Source organism: Capsaspora owczarzaki (genome assembly GCF_000151315.2).
Source record: "Capsaspora owczarzaki ATCC 30864 unplaced genomic scaffold supercont2.1, whole genome shotgun sequence".
NCBI classification, from domain to species: Eukaryota; class Filasterea; order Ministeriida; family Capsasporidae; genus Capsaspora; species Capsaspora owczarzaki.
In genome coordinates this window covers 1966791-1983902 of record NW_011887292.1, presented here as the reverse complement: position 1 = coordinate 1983902, position 17112 = coordinate 1966791, and the positions used below count along the sequence as shown (strand labels likewise).

At 56.7% G+C, this 17112-nt stretch overlaps 6 protein-coding genes across 6 annotated transcripts; 3 read left to right on the top strand and 3 right to left on the bottom strand.

Moving 5' to 3' along the window:
* The first annotated feature begins 90 nt into the window (after positions 1-90).
* Positions 91-3038, top strand: CAOG_00603 (transcription factor 25). The gene is made up of 5 exons (XM_004365417.2): positions 91-1900; positions 1985-2123; positions 2198-2342; positions 2449-2648; positions 2731-3038. The coding sequence occupies exons 1-5, from the start codon at positions 138-140 to the stop codon at positions 2989-2991; spliced, it is 2508 nt and encodes an 835-aa protein (XP_004365474.2). The 5' UTR covers positions 91-137; the 3' UTR covers positions 2992-3038.
* On the bottom strand, positions 3009-4896 carry CAOG_00602 (hypothetical protein). The gene is made up of 2 exons (XM_004365416.2): positions 4500-4896; positions 3009-4117 (listed from the first exon to the last, which is right to left on the bottom strand). Exons 1-2 carry the CDS (start codon positions 4782-4784, stop codon positions 3227-3229), a joined length of 1176 nt encoding a protein of 391 aa, XP_004365473.2. The 5' UTR covers positions 4785-4896; the 3' UTR covers positions 3009-3226.
* A 330-nt stretch (positions 4897-5226) lies between these two features.
* On the bottom strand, positions 5227-6948 carry CAOG_00601 (histidyl-tRNA synthetase; the record flags this gene model as incomplete). Its single annotated transcript, XM_004365415.1, has 2 exons — positions 5227-6765; positions 6826-6948. 2 exons carry the CDS (start codon positions 6946-6948, stop codon positions 5227-5229), a joined length of 1662 nt encoding a protein of 553 aa, XP_004365472.1.
* A 636-nt stretch (positions 6949-7584) lies between these two features.
* CAOG_00600 (helicase) lies at positions 7585-12556 on the bottom strand (the record flags this gene model as incomplete). The annotated part of the gene is made up of 2 exons (XM_004365414.2): positions 7675-12556; positions 7585-7593 (listed from the first exon to the last, which is right to left on the bottom strand). Exons 1-2 carry the CDS (start codon positions 12484-12486, stop codon positions 7585-7587), a joined length of 4821 nt encoding a protein of 1606 aa, XP_004365471.1. The 5' UTR covers positions 12487-12556.
* Positions 12557-12891: 335 nt separating this feature from the next.
* Positions 12892-15202, top strand: CAOG_08429 (hypothetical protein). Its single transcript, XM_011271698.1, has one exon. The coding sequence runs from the start codon at positions 12929-12931 to the stop codon at positions 15053-15055; it is 2127 nt and encodes a 708-aa protein (XP_011270000.1). The 5' UTR covers positions 12892-12928; the 3' UTR covers positions 15056-15202.
* Positions 15092-16810, top strand: CAOG_08428 (hypothetical protein). Its single transcript, XM_011271697.1, has 7 exons — positions 15092-15354; positions 15479-15596; positions 15791-15937; positions 16027-16073; positions 16161-16264; positions 16343-16401; positions 16557-16810. Exons 1-7 carry the CDS (start codon positions 15224-15226, stop codon positions 16758-16760), a joined length of 810 nt encoding a protein of 269 aa, XP_011269999.1. The 5' UTR covers positions 15092-15223; the 3' UTR covers positions 16761-16810.
* Positions 16811-17112: the final 302 nt, after the last annotated feature.

Below are 17112 nucleotides of genomic sequence, written 5' to 3'. Positions count from 1 at the left end.
CAGCCTGATCCGCTGTGCATCATGATTTACCGCTGCCACTTTACAGAATGGCATGTATTTGATCCAATGGCGACATTCACTCTTCCTTGTTTTCAGCAAACACTTCTCGCTGATTGTGTCACCATCCCGTGAAAGCAATGAGTGCCAGAGCGTTGCGTAAGGCCCTGAGCGAGCAGCAGCAGCCACTGCCGCCGCCACGGGCGTCCCCATCGACCACCAAGACTACAAGCGGCAAGAAGACGAGCACTGAAGCAGTGTCCGAGGCTGATGCGGAGGACCAGCACGAGGACAGCGACGTCGAGGAGCAACTGGACGATGACGAGGACGAGGACGAAGTGGTGCCGTCAAGCTCAAGGCGCATGCAGCGGGGCAATGTATTCGACTTGCTGATGAGCGGCAACGGAGATGACGACAATGACAACGACAATGACATTGGCGACGAGGACAAGGGCGAGCTCGACGAGGACGACGAGGACAAGGGCGCAGAAGAGCACGCCAAGAAGTTACAGGGCAAAAACGCCGCTCCTGTAGGCCAGGCCAAGGGCAAAAGCCAAAGCAAGAAGGCGAAATCCAAGGCGAAGTCCAAGGCCAAGGCCAAGGGCAAGGGCAAGGCACAAGCCAGCGACTCTGCCTCGAACGACAACGCTACGGAGCGCGCCGATTCAGCAAGCTCGGCTGCTGCTCGCGTCGACGCGCAGACTGCAGAGCTGGACGAAATTGATCTCGCCATCCGCGAGGTACAGAAAAAGTACGGCGATCTGGTCTGGACTGGACCTGCGGCAGACACAAACACACCCGTGTTTGCATCCGGCTCGGCAGCGTCGGCAAGGCCTGTGCTGTTTGTGGAAGCCAAGAACATGAAAGCCGATGTCGAGATGCGTCGCATGTTTGGCGCAGCCACGATCGCAGCTGCCGCGACTGGCGACGATGGGGACGAGCGTCGGGGTGGCGGCGGCGGTGTTGTGCGCAGAAATGTGCGAGGCCAACGCCCGCTTGTTCGCCGGACGTATTGGCTTGCCGGGCCAAAAGACACCTGGCCACTGTCTGGGCGCGGTGGGATTTCAATGGAGCCAGATACCCGCTCCGATACGGTGGAACGCCGCAGGTCTGCCAAGGACGCGTGGTTTCGCATCATGCATTCCTCGTCCTATTCAACTGTGCAGGAGCACTTTCTCATGGCAGTGAACAGCTATCAAGTTGATGCAGTTGCGAATCTGCTCAACATGTACCCGTACCACGTTGGATCGCTCGTGCAGCTGAGCGAAGTTTCGAGAATGCACGGCGACCTTCCCATGGCGCTCGAGCTGATCGAGCGGGCTCTCTTTGCCCTCGAAATGTCCTTCCACTCGTTGTTCAACCCAGCGCTCGGCACGTGCCGGCTGTCCTACCGATGGCGCGAAAACCGTGACGTCTTCCTTGCCATCTTCCGCTACCTGCAGCTCATTGGTCAACGTGGCTGCTGGCGAACTGCGCTGGAGTATTGCAAGTTCATGCTGTCGCTCGACCCCTACACCGACCCCATGGGCGTCCTGCTGATGATTGACTTTTACGCGTTGCGCGCTGGGGAGGAGGCTTGGCTGTGCCGCTTGTTTTCCGAGTGGGACCAAGCTCGGTCTCTCTCCTTGCTGCCCAATTTTGCTTACTCGATCGCGCTCGCAAAGTATCGATTGGCGCAGCAGTTCCTCGACCGCGCTTCAGGCGGCAGTACTCAGAACAGCGGCGCTGGCAGCAGCAAGTCCAAGAAGGGCAATGCCGCCGCGAAAGCAGCCGAGCTCGACATTCAGCGCTTGTCCGATGCCGAAATCGAGACCGAGTTTGCTCGTCTTTCTCTCGAAGCGGACAAGCAACTTGAAGTTGCCATGCTCCACTTCCCCGATGTGCTCCCGATGCTTTTGGACAAGTATGTGCTCTGTGAATCGCGTTCTTCTTTGAGTTCGCAAAAGCGTTGTACTGAATCGTCTTTTGTTGACTCTGCTTTGATCAGGTGTAACATTTCGGCTCCTGGGGCGGTCTTCCGACACGAGCTGTTCAAAGATGTTGCCAGTACTACCTCCGAACTCAACTTGCATCAAATTACGACACTCTATGTCGAGCGTAGCTTTTCCCTGTGGAAGGAGCCGGAGGTACTATGGTGTGCTGGCTGTGCGTCATGGTGCTTCTGCTTCTGATGCTGACCGCATGTTTGACTAATCCACAGGTGGCTCCATGGCTATTACGAGTGGCCAATTCGGTCATGCAACTGTACGATGCCAAGTCGCCCGTGTCTGAAGCCGGGCTGCACGTCCGAAAGACCTTTTACGTCAAAACTCCTCTCAACGTTGTTCGTCACATTGTTCTTTCAGGTGAGGCAGGGCGAGTCCGCTCCGGTGGTCATCGTGCACTGTCTGTTTCTTACCACGGCTTTTGTTCGTTTGTGTTTTTGTCTGATCTTGTGTTTTTGGGGGGTAGACTTGAAAGGAGCGATTGGTGCGCTTACTCAAGAGTCTCGCCCTGCGCGCTTCGACATGCACGATCCTCTCCCACCACCCGATTCCGAGTCTCAATATACAGAGCGCACCCAGCCTGAAGAACAACACGCGCTCAGGTCGATGAGCGTCCGCGAGATGATGGCTTCTATCATGGCGTCGCTCATGCCAGGTTATGCCGCTGTAAGTCCTCTCAAAAGCCCCCCTCCCGTGCTTTTGCACAAGCTTGTCATTCCATTGCATCGACTCATTGGGCTGGTGACAGGATCATGTTGGCGCTGTACCTGCGCCACGAGCGGCCCCGGCCCCTCAAGCCCGGCAAAATGCTGCCGCAGGGCCTGCTGCTACAGACGCTGGCATTACTACGCTGATGCAACAGCTCGTTCAATCACTGCGATTCCCGATCAACAGCGAAGGAGGCGGCATGCCCGGCCAGATCACCCCTGCAGATCTACCCGAATTCGGTGATCAGGACTTGGACTTTCAGGACGAAGACGAGGAAGAGGACTATGAAGAGGATGAATAGTTGATCTGGTTCTGATCTTGGATGAATACAGTAAATGTATGTTGAGACTTCTTTGCATTCTGTTTGTGCACGTTGTCGGAACATTTTAAAAACGAAGAGCTGATTGCTTCACAGCAAGCGCTTTTATGAAGCTACACGTGATGCGTTGTAATGCACAAATGTGCACATCACCACTACTGAAACTGAAAGCGACAACAACAACAGCAAAACAAAAAAAAAAAAAACCCACACTCAATCACTTGGATGCTGCCACTTCCTGCTCGGCCTTGGCCGAATCCTTCCGCTCGTTGATGGCAGACTGCAGCGCCTCAATCCATTTCGCGCGCTCCGCGTCAGAGGCAGCCGCCAGGGTGATGCGGCGATCACCAGCATGGAGGTAGAAGGTGTGGGGCTTGTCTGCCTTCTCGTCGGCAGCTTCGACAGTGCAGGTCGCCAAATCGAACGTGCGGTGAGGCTTGCTGCTGCTCTTTCTGTCGGCAAAGTAGTAGACAAAGTTGTCTCGGGCGAGCACAAACTGGCGCGCCTTCCACGAGGAAGTACCAAAGTAGCCACCTCCACCCTGCTTTTGCAGCGAGCCCTCCAGACGCGCGTGCGAGGCCACGCTTCCATAGGTAACCTCGAGCCTTGCCAAAGCGTCGTCGAACGCCAAGTGCGGCGCACCAGGGTTGGCCTCGTCGATGCCCTCTGCCTTGAATCGCCCGGCAATCCACTCGTCCAAGTTGAACTGCAACGTGCCGCCAAGTTCGGGTTCACGCTGGTCGGGCGTGAGGCGCTCAGCGAGCTCGCTCATGGAGAGCACCGAGAAGGAATCAATGGCTGCCTGGCTCATGAATGGCTTGGCAAACGCCCACACGACGCGAAAGTACCACGGCACGTTCACGGCATACGTGACTGGCGTGAACGGGTAGCGACGAGCGAGATCGAACGTCAACTTGACGAGTTGCGGGCTCGACTGCTTGAGCGCCCAATCCGAGTAATCGCACAGCGCGATAAACCCGTCAATTGGCGCCGGCGAGGACACCTTGAACAAGGTGTCAAACAAGTACGCCTGTGCCTTGAGCATGTCCGCAACGTTCGTTGACTCTGGGTGGAAGTTGCGCCAGCGCACCATGACGATCGGTCGTCCCTGTGACGATGGGGGCAAAAAGAGATCCAGCAGCGAAACAAAAATGAGCAAACTTGGATGTGCTGGTGTTCTTGTAAGTAATCCGTTCATCTAGAATCTTTGGTCTGTTTCCGAGGTGAACCGCTTCAGACTCTTTCATCAACCCCATGCATCCATCAAAACCCGTACATCCATCAACCCCTCCCCCCACACACCCATTTATTCATTGGGAAAAGAGCGCGTTTCGTCAATGACCACAGCTGTTCGTTCGCATTACAGATTGTCATTGTGTTCCGCCACCACCACCGCCCCTCCTTCTCCCCCATCGCAGCCAGCCACCGGGCACCGACAATGAGCAAGCAGCAAACTCAAAGTACGGAGGAGAAGAAGCAGCAGGACTGACATGGCTGTCGGTCTTGTCGAGCATGGCGAGCAAATTGGTCTTGAGGAAGGGCTTTGCGTCTGCAATGGTGAGGTCGTCGATGCGGAAGTCCTGGCGCCAGTCAAAGAAGTGCTTGACATGCTGCTCGGTGGCCTTCAGGTCGTGGTGGTGGAAGCGCAGGAAGCGAAGCAGCAGCTGCTCGCCCTCCATTGCTGGATGCGGCTCGTTAAATTCCGACCGCAGCTGGGCCAGCTGCTCCTTCTCGGCCTCCGTCGCAGGCGCCAAATGGATGTTCACGTGCGTCATGCTTTTGCTGCTTAATCAAGAGTGAATTCAGAAATTCAGATTGTGAGGTTGGTCTTGGTCTTGTTTTTGGTCGTCGTCGTTGTTCAATACAGTGAGAAAAACACGATGAGAAAAAGCGACTGAAAAAAAAGAAAAAAGCTTCTTTATTAATACAAATGGAGCGACTGCACGTGCAAAGTTATCATTGCCGTGATCATTGTTGGCGTCCTCGAACCAGCGAGCACAAACCTGAATGAGAACAAAGCCAGAGACATCAGCATTGGCAGGGAATGGCGCCCAGAACACGAGCGAATTTGGGGCGGCGGGTGGAGGCGGGGGAGAGACAGAGATGTCGAGGGTTGGAAAATGAAAGAGCGCTCGTTTCAAACATGTGCTGTGGTTCAGGAATAGGCAAGGTACAAAGTGTATGAACTGAAACAAGTGATCGGGGGAGGGAAAAAAACTATGACGACAGCTGAAGCACATGGGTTGCAAGCGACGTGAGCGAAACGGACTGCTGATGCGCACTCGCAAGATGCCGGACAACGGCAGTGCCGGTGGCAGCTTGATCAGGATATAGCAGGACGACGTGCTCCAGGCCGTGCCGGGCTGCAGCGCGTAATTGATCGCCAAGCATGGGAACGGAGCGCGAGCTGGTTGCTGGCTTGTCTGTGCATTCGCGCGAACGAACAAGAATGGGAATGGTGCAAATCCCCTTCTGATTGAGCTCCTCCACCGTCTGGTAGAGAAGCGACACGAGCTGGGAAGGTGACAATTGCGGCGACACCGCGGCCGGTGCGCTCTGTTGCTGATCAGGATACACGGGCTTGGGAGGGACGATCAGAATTCCAACGCGCGCCAACCGCCCCGCTTGAATGGCGTTCGGACGCGAGGACAAAAAGACAGAGTTGGGGACTGCAAATGGCCCGAGAGGCTGTTCTGCTGGAGGTGCAGCAAGACCACACTCAGCTTGGCCTGTCTTTGAGGACGGTCCTTGGGGTGTCGATGCTCTGGCGAGTGAAAGCCGCTCGACACCGGCAGCCCATCCGACAGCCGGCACCTTGCGCTTGCCACCGAGCACAAGCGACAGCTCATCGTACCTCCCACCAGCTAGTACTGTGGACTGGGCGCCGAGCACCCCGCTATTTGCAACAATTTCAAAAACAGTGTGCGAGTAATAATCGAGGCCGCGTACAAGTCGCGGGTTGACGGTGAACGGAATGGCAAGTGCTTCCAGAGTCTCCTTCAGCTCTGCAAACCGCGCGTGCGTCGAAGGATCTAGAAAGTCCGAGAGAAGAGGAGCAGCTTCCAACACGGCATGGTCCTGGGCGTGCTTGGAGTCCAGAATACGCAACACACGACCGACAATGCCCGTGTCTTCGGCAGCGCTTGTGGTGCTTGCTCCAGCTGCTTCTTGACGCAACTCATCCGAGCCCGTCGCCACGACAGGCGTGCGACCACGTAGCCGCGACAACGACTCACCCGACAGCTCATTTGCGCGAGGTTCTAGATAGTCCCGCAACGCTTGGACGTAGCGGTAGCGCTCAGCGGACGTCCCAAGTGTGTTCAACTGCAACACTACTTGAGATGAAAGCCCGAGCTCACGGATGAGACGCCAGGCAGCGTACAGGACGAGGCCATCCGCATCCACGCCAGCCGAGCCCAGGTACTCGACGCCGCACTGCAGAAACTGACGGTACCGGCCCGCTTGAGGTTTCTCTCGACGGAACATGGGTCCCGTGTAGCAAAGACTCGCGTGGACGTCGGCATTGATGGACGGGGTGGGTTCAGCAGCGAGCCGCTGGAGCACCGCGCGCATCACTCCAGCGGTGCCTTCCGGGCGCAAGCACAGCCGGCCGCCATCGGGGTCGTCGAACGCGTACATTTCCTTCATGACAACACTCGAATCGGCACCGATCGACCGCTTGAAGAGCGACTCTTGCTCGACGATCGGCGTTTCGACCTCGCCAAAGCCCAGGTTGGCAGTGACCTCCCCGAACGTCTGTGTGACGCGTGCTTGACTCAATGCGACTGCAGGCACAACGTCGCGCATCCCTCGCACCAGCTGGGAGAGCTGCGGGCGCGCCGTCTTGGCTGGGGTCGCGCCACTCGATTTCCATTGCCGGCTGGAGCCCGACAATCCCAGTTCGCCGCGTGTCGCATAGGTGGTAGCAGCAGCAGGCATCGTGAACGCAGTAGTCATTCTACTCTGTGATTGTAATGCGCGGCAGGTCGACGAGAATGGCGCTACCGAGCGAGCATGACTGAAAGCACAACGAAACATGCGTCGCCAAGATTCAGAAAATCAGACTGGAACGACTCGACTGACCTGAAACAAAAACCCTCCCAAAAACAAGCAAAAACCTTCACAACGAATCCAGGAACGAATGTACACATCGAGTAGTACTATAGTACAATATAGACAGTGCAACACGGATCACAATCGCCGCCGAACGCGCTTGCGAGGGCCGTCCGGACTCGCAGTGGATTCTGCAACGCGCCGACGCTCCGCTGCTGCAAGGCGCTGAGGCGTCGTCAGGACGATGGGGTTGGACACGGTCTGGTAGAATAGATTGCGCTGTGGAGTTGCGATGGGCTGCATTTCAAACATGCTGTGCGCTCCTTTTGGCAGCGTGATAATCCATTGTTGCACGAGCAGCAGCTCGACAAAGCTGGCCAACAGAGGGCTTTGCTCAATTGTGGAGCGCGAGCCCACAATAATGAGCTTTTTCTTGGCTCGGGTAAAGGCGACATTGACGCGACGCCAGTCATTCAAAAGGTCGCCAAGCTAAGCGTTTTTTTTTTTGTTTCGTTCGAAGTTTTAGTCAAACTGCAGGTGAGCAACAAGCAGTGACGAATAGGCGACACCAACGCAGCAACCCGAGATGATGACTGAGCACACACAACTTACATTCTTCTCCGCGTTTGAACGGACCAGCGACACAATGATGCACTCCTTGTCCCGTCCTTGGTACTTGTCGACAGTGTGCATTTCAACACCGCGCTGCACAGAGTTGATCAAGTGTCGAATCGCCTTGAGCTGCGAGCGGTATGGAGAAATCACACCCACGTCGTTGGGCGCAAGTCCAGCTTCGAGCAGCGCCGCCATGAGCTGCTGGACAATCGAAGCCTCGGTGTCATTCTTGAGAACCTCTCCCACTCGAACTTCAAGCGCAGGGACGAGGTCAGTGTCCAGAAACACGACTTTGCGAGCAGGATCAATCGCATCCAGGAGCCAGTGCGTGCCACTGTCGACAAGCCGCTTGCCAGCTGCAAAGGAAGGGTGCGGCAGCCCAGTAGTGTCGGCAGAATTGGAAGGGTGATGTTCAGATTCGAGCGCGCGTTCCACCTCGGACGGGAGCGCGTCAAACAGAGACTCGTCTGCGTCGCCCAAAAGCAGGTCGCCTGGATCGGGAGCTCGCTGAGAAGCAACATCATGTTTGCTCTGTTGCGTCCCTCCTTGCTGAAGGTCTTCTTGACAAAGCGCCCGCGCGAGCTCGGGGAGGCGCGGCAAATCCAGGCTGGCCGCGCCCACGGCCGCAGACCCACACTTGAGGCGATGCTGATAGATGAGCGTGTTGGACAGGAGCATGATATCGCGGTTCATGCGGTACTGGTGCTCCAGATAGACAACTGCCGCGGGATGCGCGTTGGAAAGGCGTTCGAAAAGCGATTCGGCCATGCCCTTTTGGCGTGCGGTGGGGTTGCGGACGAGCGGCGTGAGCTGGTAGTGGTCGCCCACCAGAACAAACCGGTCGGCGTAGCGGAGGGGCCCGAGGCACACGGGCAGCGTGACTTGGGAGGCTTCGTCAATGATGCAGACATCAAATCGTCGGCGTGTAAACAGCGGGTGGTTGATACCGAGGCAGGTGGCCGCCACAACTGGAGTTTGCGTGTACAGCTGCTCAATGCCGGCAACTGTTTGGGCGCCTGGTGCATGCTGGGCAGTGCGATGAGCGAGCTTGGGGTGGACACGATCGCTGTTGCCCAGGCGCACAAACTCGACGCCTTTCATTGTGTCGTCCATTTTCAGCAAAATATTATCCACCGCCGTGTGCGTGTAGGCACAAAGCAGCACTGACAGACCCTGCGCTACCAGCCTGCGAACAAGCTCGGCAATCGTTGTTGTCTTGCCGCTGCCCGGCATGCCCAGAATCAATGCGTAATCGCGGCACCTTTGGACCAAGTCAATGGCGCGCAGCTGGTCAACATTGAGGTTTGAAGCAGCGGCAGCATTGGCATCGGTGGGTACGGCTGCAACCGCGACGGAAGGCTCGTCAAAGGTCGGCGCAGCCAACTCGACAATCAAGGCTCGACGGCGAGCGTTGGCGGACGCAACAAACAGGCTCGCCAGATTGTCTCGCGTGAGTCCAGTGCCAACGCTCATTTCCTCCTTGTCCAGACGGAACAGCTCGGCATTCATGTTCTGCGCGGGCTCCGACAGCATGGATGGTTTGATGAGCCGAGGGATGCACTTTGACACCTGCGTCCCGCCAGGATTCGATGCCGCAAATAGATAGCTTGCAGCAGAGGAATGAAGGCCGGACGCGCGGCTGTGCTGAGAAGCCGAAAAATGAGACGAGTGAACGGAACGGGCATCTGCTCGCGCATCATCTTGAAGGGTTGGCACTGAAGCCGAGGCACCGACGGGTGCAGCTGACTCGGGATTATCCCATGACATTTGCGACGAAGAAGCCATATCCAGGTCGTCGGGAAGCAGTCCATCCAGTTCCGAAGCAGCAGCAGCAGCAAGAGCAGCAGCAGCAGCACCATCCCCTGTGGTCGCTGCTCTTGCTGCTGCTGACCTTGCCTTGTCTGCAGCCAGCGACGATCGTCGAGCTTGTAGCTGCCTGGCGACGACTACCACAAGGTAATCTGGAGTAATTTCCCTGACACTACCTGTGCTCAGGCCGACTTGGCTTCCATCGTTGAGTGAGATCATGACAGGGTCATTCACATTGAACGACGTGTCCAGTAATGAGGGAGACATGGACTGCCGGAACTGGCGTCTCGCAGCGGCACGCACGGGAGTGCAAGCGGTTGGCTGAATACACGAGCCTTGGGTGCTCGGCTGCTCGTCGCCGTCGTCAGGGTCCTCGGTGAAAAAGTCGTCGAGTTCCACTCCCGCAAGATCGTCAGCTTCGTCAGAAAGAATCGCAGCTATGGCCGGATGCGATCGATGACGGGCAAACTTGTAACGCCATGGTGCGTTTGGTTCCTTCGAGACCGGACGTGCAGACACAACGACCATCGACCCCAGGCAGCGCCCGCGACTTTCGCGCGCTTCGCTGGACATGGTCCATAGTTCGTGACGAGTAGCCATGTCGTCGCCCGTTTCCAAGGCGATGAGCTCCATCCAATGCTGCAGGTAAGCAATCTCGTGCACGTTCAGATGCTGCGTTTTCGCCTCGAATACGCCTTCATCCAACCCTGCAGACTCGGCATTGCCGTGCTCAAGAGCCTTGTGGATGATCATGCAGTTGTCCAATTGAAAGCAGGACTTGCACTGTCGAGGGCTTTTCAGCATCTCGGGATAAAACCTGGGGCCAGAAAGGTGGACTGCGAGCTCGTTTCGCGCAATCATAATGCCCCGCAGGTCGGCTGCAGTGTGGGTGATACCCTGCATGGTGCCAGACTTGAGGTAGTACAGCAGTCCACTGGTAATATTTTTCTCGTATCGATCCGACATGAGCAGTGTATAAAGAGTGACTTGCGTGCTGTGGGAGATGGCGCTCGTCCCGGAGGCTTTGCCCGTTTTCAGTTCAAACGGCACAATGTGCCGGGTTGTAAGGGCTGATTCCGTCTGCTGGGTGGATGCGGGAGGAGCAGGAGGAGCAGGAGGAGCGGCGCCGGGAGGGCGCCAACTTGACGCTGCTCGTTTCAGCACTGGCTTGCGGTGTACAACGACCTCCAGGGTCGCGTCCACTTTGCCCTTGAGACCATACGCAGGAGACACAAGATTTTCTTCAATATCGACCACCGCACTGATCGCAACGCGATGCGTGTGATTGATTTGAGCGTTTCCGGGGGCGTCGTTGTAGGGCACGTCTGATTCTGCACCTCCAGGCTCGGACTTGTAAAACCTTTGCGCCCATTCTTGTATGGCCGGGATTGAGTCGCATAGCTTGACAGTGGCCGCCTTCTCGTCGTCCCCGACGCCATAGAGCTCCTCAATAAACTGCGACAAGACCCGAGCAACTTGCTGCGTGATGAACTCGGCCGTAAACGTCCCTGCCGCCAGAGCAATCTCAAACAGCTCGTGCAACATTGAGCCGTACAACAGTGCTGGGGCACTGTAGTCTGTGGGTCCGCGCAAACGCTCGTTCAACACACCGCGCCGTTTGCAAAAGACGCTCTCGGCGACGCGCGTGCCAGTCACCAGGCAGTCGGGTTGGAGCACAAGCAGTGCACTTGCGGGCGATGCGTCAATAACGTACTCGTGCACATCCAAGGAAAGCATGTCGCCCATCGGAGCGCCACCCAGCGGCCGGTAGACGCCGTCATTTCCAAAGTCGCCAGGATCGTCCGTCGGATACGGCGCAGTCGACACCAGGTTGCAAACGTGGTTGGGGGCCACGGGGGTGTAAATCCAGTTATCACGGAGGCGAAGGATGCACTGCACGCCGTCGTTGGCACGCGTGGCAAACACGGTCAGCTCTGGTCGCTGCACGGTGGTATTTTTGTCCGACGTGGTGACCACCACAGTTCCCTTCTGGGCATACGTGATGTTGAAGCGCAGTACCCGAGCCAGTCGTGGATGCTTGGGTGCCGGTGTTGTCGCAAGGACTGTTGGGGGCATGTTGGCAGCGGCGGCTTGCAAAATCGAGTCAGTAGTTTCAGGTTTATCAGCAGCGCGATGCATGGTCGTGGAGACGGTGGGTGCTGGAATTGCAGTGCCATTCTTGCTAGCATTTGTTGTTGTTGTTGTTGTTGTTGTTGTTGTTGTTGTTGTTGTTGTTGTTGTTGTTGTCGTCATTGTGGCTGCATGGCCCAGATTGGGCAACGTCGCAGTGATGGCCTCTAAATCCATGCTGCACATAATGTCCTCGTCAATTTGGCTCATTTGCATCCAATCATCCACCGCACTGTCGATGGGTTTGCATTCTGCCGCGTTCGCAACGGACGACGCGGACAGATTGCTCGAGCACGAACTCAACGAAGCGTTCGGTTTGGGCGATCGCGTTCCTTGTTCCGGGGCAGTGTGGGCAGCTTGCATTCCTGGTACAGCAGCAGCTGGAATTCCATCAGTAAAAGCGCTGCGGGTCTGGGCAGAGGTGGTCTCCATCATCATGGGATGCGCGACCTGCGCTGGTTGCTGTTTCAGGGCGGGAGATTGACTTGTTTCGCGCGCGTTTCGATCTGGCGTTGATGTTCCGAGCGACGTGCGCTGGCCGTCTGCGCCGCTGCACTCGGCCGACCAGTCAGCCTGGGCCAGCGTGGCTAGATCTACGGCAGCGAGCGCAGAGTCGTCGGGGTCCTGTGTGCGTCCGTGGGTGTCGCTCTTCAGCAGTGAATCGTCTTCTGCTTCTGCTGCTGCTTGGTCTGCGTCGTCCCAGGCGTCTGCAAACATGGCCATCTCGGCGTCCAGATTGCTCACGTCGCGTCCGTCGTCATCAACGCACAACGCGGCATCCACAGCGTTGGACAGCAGCGAGCAGCCGGCGGCGCCATCCTCCTCGAGCAGCGCTTCAGCAGCCAGCAAGTCTGCGTCTGCCGCGTCCATCCCGCCAACACAGCACACAAACTTGGGTCTCCCAACAACAAATAGAACTGTTGGTTGTCCAAAATGCGCAACAACCAATAATGACTGGACCATCTTCATCTGAGATTTTACATCTACAGCCTGTCTCGTTTTGCTTGAGCATTGCCTGCAACTTTTGATCCTGAAGCTGGATCATGGTCCCCGTCGAGATGCATCCAAGCGTACCTGTCGATCGATCATGCAGCGCTCAACGAACTCGATCTGCGTCAACGCAGCATGCTGAGCAGGAACATTTTTGGCTGAGCAATCTCAGAATTTTCATCTCACTCGCTCAATCCAAGCCATTTCCTCATCTCGTCGCCTTCCCCAAACTCTCCATTCTTCTCGAATAATTCATCTTGTAAGCTTTGCTGTATGCCAGTTCACTCCTTGCTCATTTTCTCCAACAACAAACACAACTATCATGGCAGATTCTGAGCTCGAGCGGCCGTTTGACGTGATTGTGCTCGGCACGGGGCTCGTCGAGTCCATTGTTGCCGCCGCTGCTGCCCGCGCTGGCAAACGAGTGCTGCATCTCGACCCAAACAACTACTATGGCGGTGCAGCGGGCGGCTCGTTCACGCTGGACGAGCTCGGTCAAGTGCTGACACCAGAATGGCCCGCCAGCAAGACCAGCAGCTCGACTGCAGCTCCCAGCGCTTCTCCTGCCGCAGGCTCAAGCACGACAGACGATAAGCCGACAACAGCACTGACGGAGGCTGCCTGCGTCCAAACACCGGCCGAGAATGCCGACTCGGCTTCGAGCATTCTGCGCGAACCTGCGTCATCGCAGCCGCTCGAGCTCGAGCGTCGCCCGCTGCCTGCTGCTGCAGACCGCTTCTACCCCATTGGAAACGCCGTTGTCGAGCAGCCGTTGGCCTCCGCGGCTGACATCTGGGCACCGTTGGCTCGCCAGTCGCGGCGGTTTACGCTCGACGTCTCGCCTCGCGGTCTGTTCTCTCGCAGCCGCATTGTCGAGCTGCTCATCTCGTCGAATGTTGGCCGTTACCTCGAGTTCAAGCCGGTCGACCAGATGTGCTTTGCCCGGTCGGAGCCCGCAGGAGAGGCGCCGCAGCCCGTGCCGTGCTCTCGCGCCGATGTCTTCTCGTCCTCTGCGTTCGGGATGCTGGACAAGCGGGTGCTGATGAAGCTGCTCTCGTTCTGCGTTGCGCTGGGACCCTACTTGCAGCAACCTACAGACGCCAGTCAGGTGGATCCCGATGTCCTTGCAGAGTTTACCCGCTTCAAGGACACGTCGCTCGTGCAGTGGCTTCGCGCCGAGCGCAAACTGTCGCCTAAATTGCTGTACATTGTCCTTTACGCCATTGCGGCTGTGGACGAGTCATCTACTGGCGAGCCCCTGTCGTCCAGGGCTGCGCTGACCGTCGAGCAGGGCGTCGATCGCTTGTGCCAGTACTTGTCGTCGTTGGGCCGTTACAGCCGCACGCCAATGCTGTGGTCGCAGTACGGCGTGGCAGAGCTGTCTCAGGCATTCTGTCGTCTGTGCGCCGTGTTTGCTGGCACGTACATTTTGCGTGCCGACCTCGCATCCATGCTGGTTTCTTCGTCCGCGTCTCCTTCGACACCGGCTGATACGTGCGCAACCGAGTCAGTGTCGTCTCCAACATTCGCCGGCTTTGTGGACACGGAGGGCCACCACATGCTTGCCCCGTGGCTCGTCGCCAGCCCCGAGCACGTTCTGCCGGCTTCTGCTGTTGCTCGCGACCATCCCGAGGCAATCGTCACGTTGCGTGCCATTCTCGTCACGAATCGTTCCGTCTTCCCCGCTGTCGGCTTGAAAGACCAAGCAGCTGGCGACGCGTCGAACGCTGCTACCGAGCCCGGCGCCGAAGAATCGAGCGCGGATAGTGCAACGCCCGCACCTGCTCCGCCCGTCAACCCCGACGCGCGCATTTCGTTCGTTTGTATTCCCCCTGACACGTACGGCAATCGACACCTCGTCCACATGGTTGAGCTGGGAGCGAACGCGGGTGCGGCTCCCGCTGGCGCGATGGTGGTGCATTTGACCTGCCAGGCGTTTGCGTCCCAGCTGACCAACCCTCGTGCAGCATTCGGGGGCATTGTGGCACACTACTTTGACCACAACGCGCCCAGCAGCGTGCGGCCTGTCGTGCTGTGGTCGGCCTACTTTGACGTTTTGACAAACGCGCCTGCAGTTGCTGCGCAGACCGACACGCCTGCCAATGTCATCCTATGCGCTCCAATGGCAAGCGACAGCTCAATCCAAAACGTGGCCGAGGAAGCGCGTGCCATCTTTGACCGGATCTTCCCCGGCGAGCCATTCCTTCCCGCAGCGCCAAACCCAGAGGACATTACCTGGGATGCGCCGAGCGAGGCGACTTCTGATTCGACGGCCCTCGATTCGACCCTCGACGCGGCATCCGATGCTGCACCCGCTTCCTCATCGACAGACCCTACTGCCGCGGTTTTGGCATCAGACACAATTCCTCCGCCAAGTGTTGCTTTCGGCGAAGTTGCTGCGAGCTCTAGCGATGCAGTTTCGCCCACTTCTTTGCCTGAGCCGAATTGAGCTTTCATTCCCCCAATCCCTTCCCCCAAATCCCTTGAACAATAAAAACAAAATTGCTTGATGGATTGTTGATGAATACAAGTACCGTTGCTCGTTCTTGCTCACCTGTTCCCCCAGTCGTTTTTGTGCTCAAAGTGAGATGCAACTCCCACAACTACAGCAGATTGAATGAAAAACAAGTTCCTCTTCCACGTCGTCCTCAACCTCAACTCGCTGTCGTCCATTCCGTTCGTCTCTGGTGTCGTGTTTTGCAAGATCAAGCTGACCGATGGCGGCAAGTTCCGCGAGCTGTCCACCAGGTTTGGCGCTGGCTGGCTGGCTGAACACACCAGTCTGGTCTCTTGTGGGACCCTGCCAAACTCACTCTCGTTCTGGGACTTGCACACACCATGACATGCTTGCGTTCGTCGTATGTCCGACCAGACAAAACATTCGCGACCATGCGACCAACTGGGAGGAGCGCTTCGAGTTTGACTGCGCGACGGTCGCCAACAAGCAGGGTCTGCTCGCGTCCCGGATGGTCAAAATCTCCGTGCGCAAGGTAACGAATGAAACAAGCAAGAATGTGCGCACACAAGGGATTACAAAGAAAAAGAAAAGGCACAGCATGCGGGAGGTGCTGGATGGGTTCGCTCGGTCGAAATCGCTCCGCGTTGTTGCGATTTCTCGTTGGCGACAAGCACATCCCTTGACTCTCATACTGCCGCGAACATTGTGCGCAAACTCATGTCGTAGGAAAGACAAGGCGGCAAGTCATTCGAGAAACTGGGCTACGTCCAGGTTGATTTGGCGGAATTTGCAGGCGCCGGCTCCACCGTCCGAAGATACATTCTGAATGCTCACAACAGTGCGACACAACGCCAGGACAATTCAATTTTGACAGTATGTGAGGGTGGAGGGAGTCTCGATGGAGTGCGTGCTTGACAAAATTGTGTCTGATTTCTCGGTTTTGATTGCTTGCGGTTGCAAAGATTACGATGGCATTGACGTTGAAATCCGGAGACCCATTATTTAAAGCGTAGGTTGGATGCTCGGTTGCGCGTTGCGTGGAGGTGCATTTCGTTTGAGAGGAAAACATGACTGATGATTGACTTTGCAAAAACAGACCACGTCCGCCAGACCACGCCTTCAGCAACCCGACCATGGCTGGTTTGATCAACGACAACATTAGCGAGAAAAGCGGCGACACTCTACCGCGGGCGGCAGGAGGTATGGATCTTTGGGATTCTGAGAATCTTTGTGTGCGCATTTTTGATTGATTTTGCTTTTGGGACCGTTTCACCACAGCACCAATCGCAGCGGCATTAGCCGAAGTGCACGCTCTGGAGAGACTTGGCCATGTTCGTGTAAGCGCCCGAGCTTGAAGCGAAGTGGATTGCTCAGATGCATGGTTTGGAAAAGGCCTTTTATTTTTTGTTTTTGGAACAACTCACCCACTGACATTGTTTGACTACCTTTGAACCTTTGTGCTGCAAAAATTACTTACCGGCAACTCACACAGACACCTTCGGACGATCTGGTGCCAGCGCAAATCGAAAAGTCGCGCAGAGACGCGCGCGCCGTCGTGGACGACATCTTCAACAGCCTGATCACGGACGCGGCCGACGAGATTGACTACGATCCCGACGCACAGCCAGCGCTGAACTTGTACGTCTCGAATGACGGCACAGCGTCGCTGTCCAACCGGCGAGGCGACGGCCGATGAGCAATGCACAACAACAGCAGCGAGCACATGGAAATAAAAAAGTGGACAAAAAAAAAACTCAAGCAGAAGCACTGTGCAGATGCGACAGCGCAGATCGACTGATGCAGGGCAATGCAGAGTGCATTGTAGGGACATGAGAAAGGGGGAGCGGAAGGGGGAGGGGGGGGGAGGCGCAGCTCTGGAGAAGGAAGGCAAAGCAGTGAAGAGACCAGAGATCTCCACGTGGAAAAGAGGGACCAAGATCAAAGGGATCGTATTGCTCAGTGTAGAGCAGTGTATGTTGCGCCTGAGCGAACCAAGCACGACCATGGGATGAAAGGCACGTGCTGGATTATAATAGGGGCAGTTATTC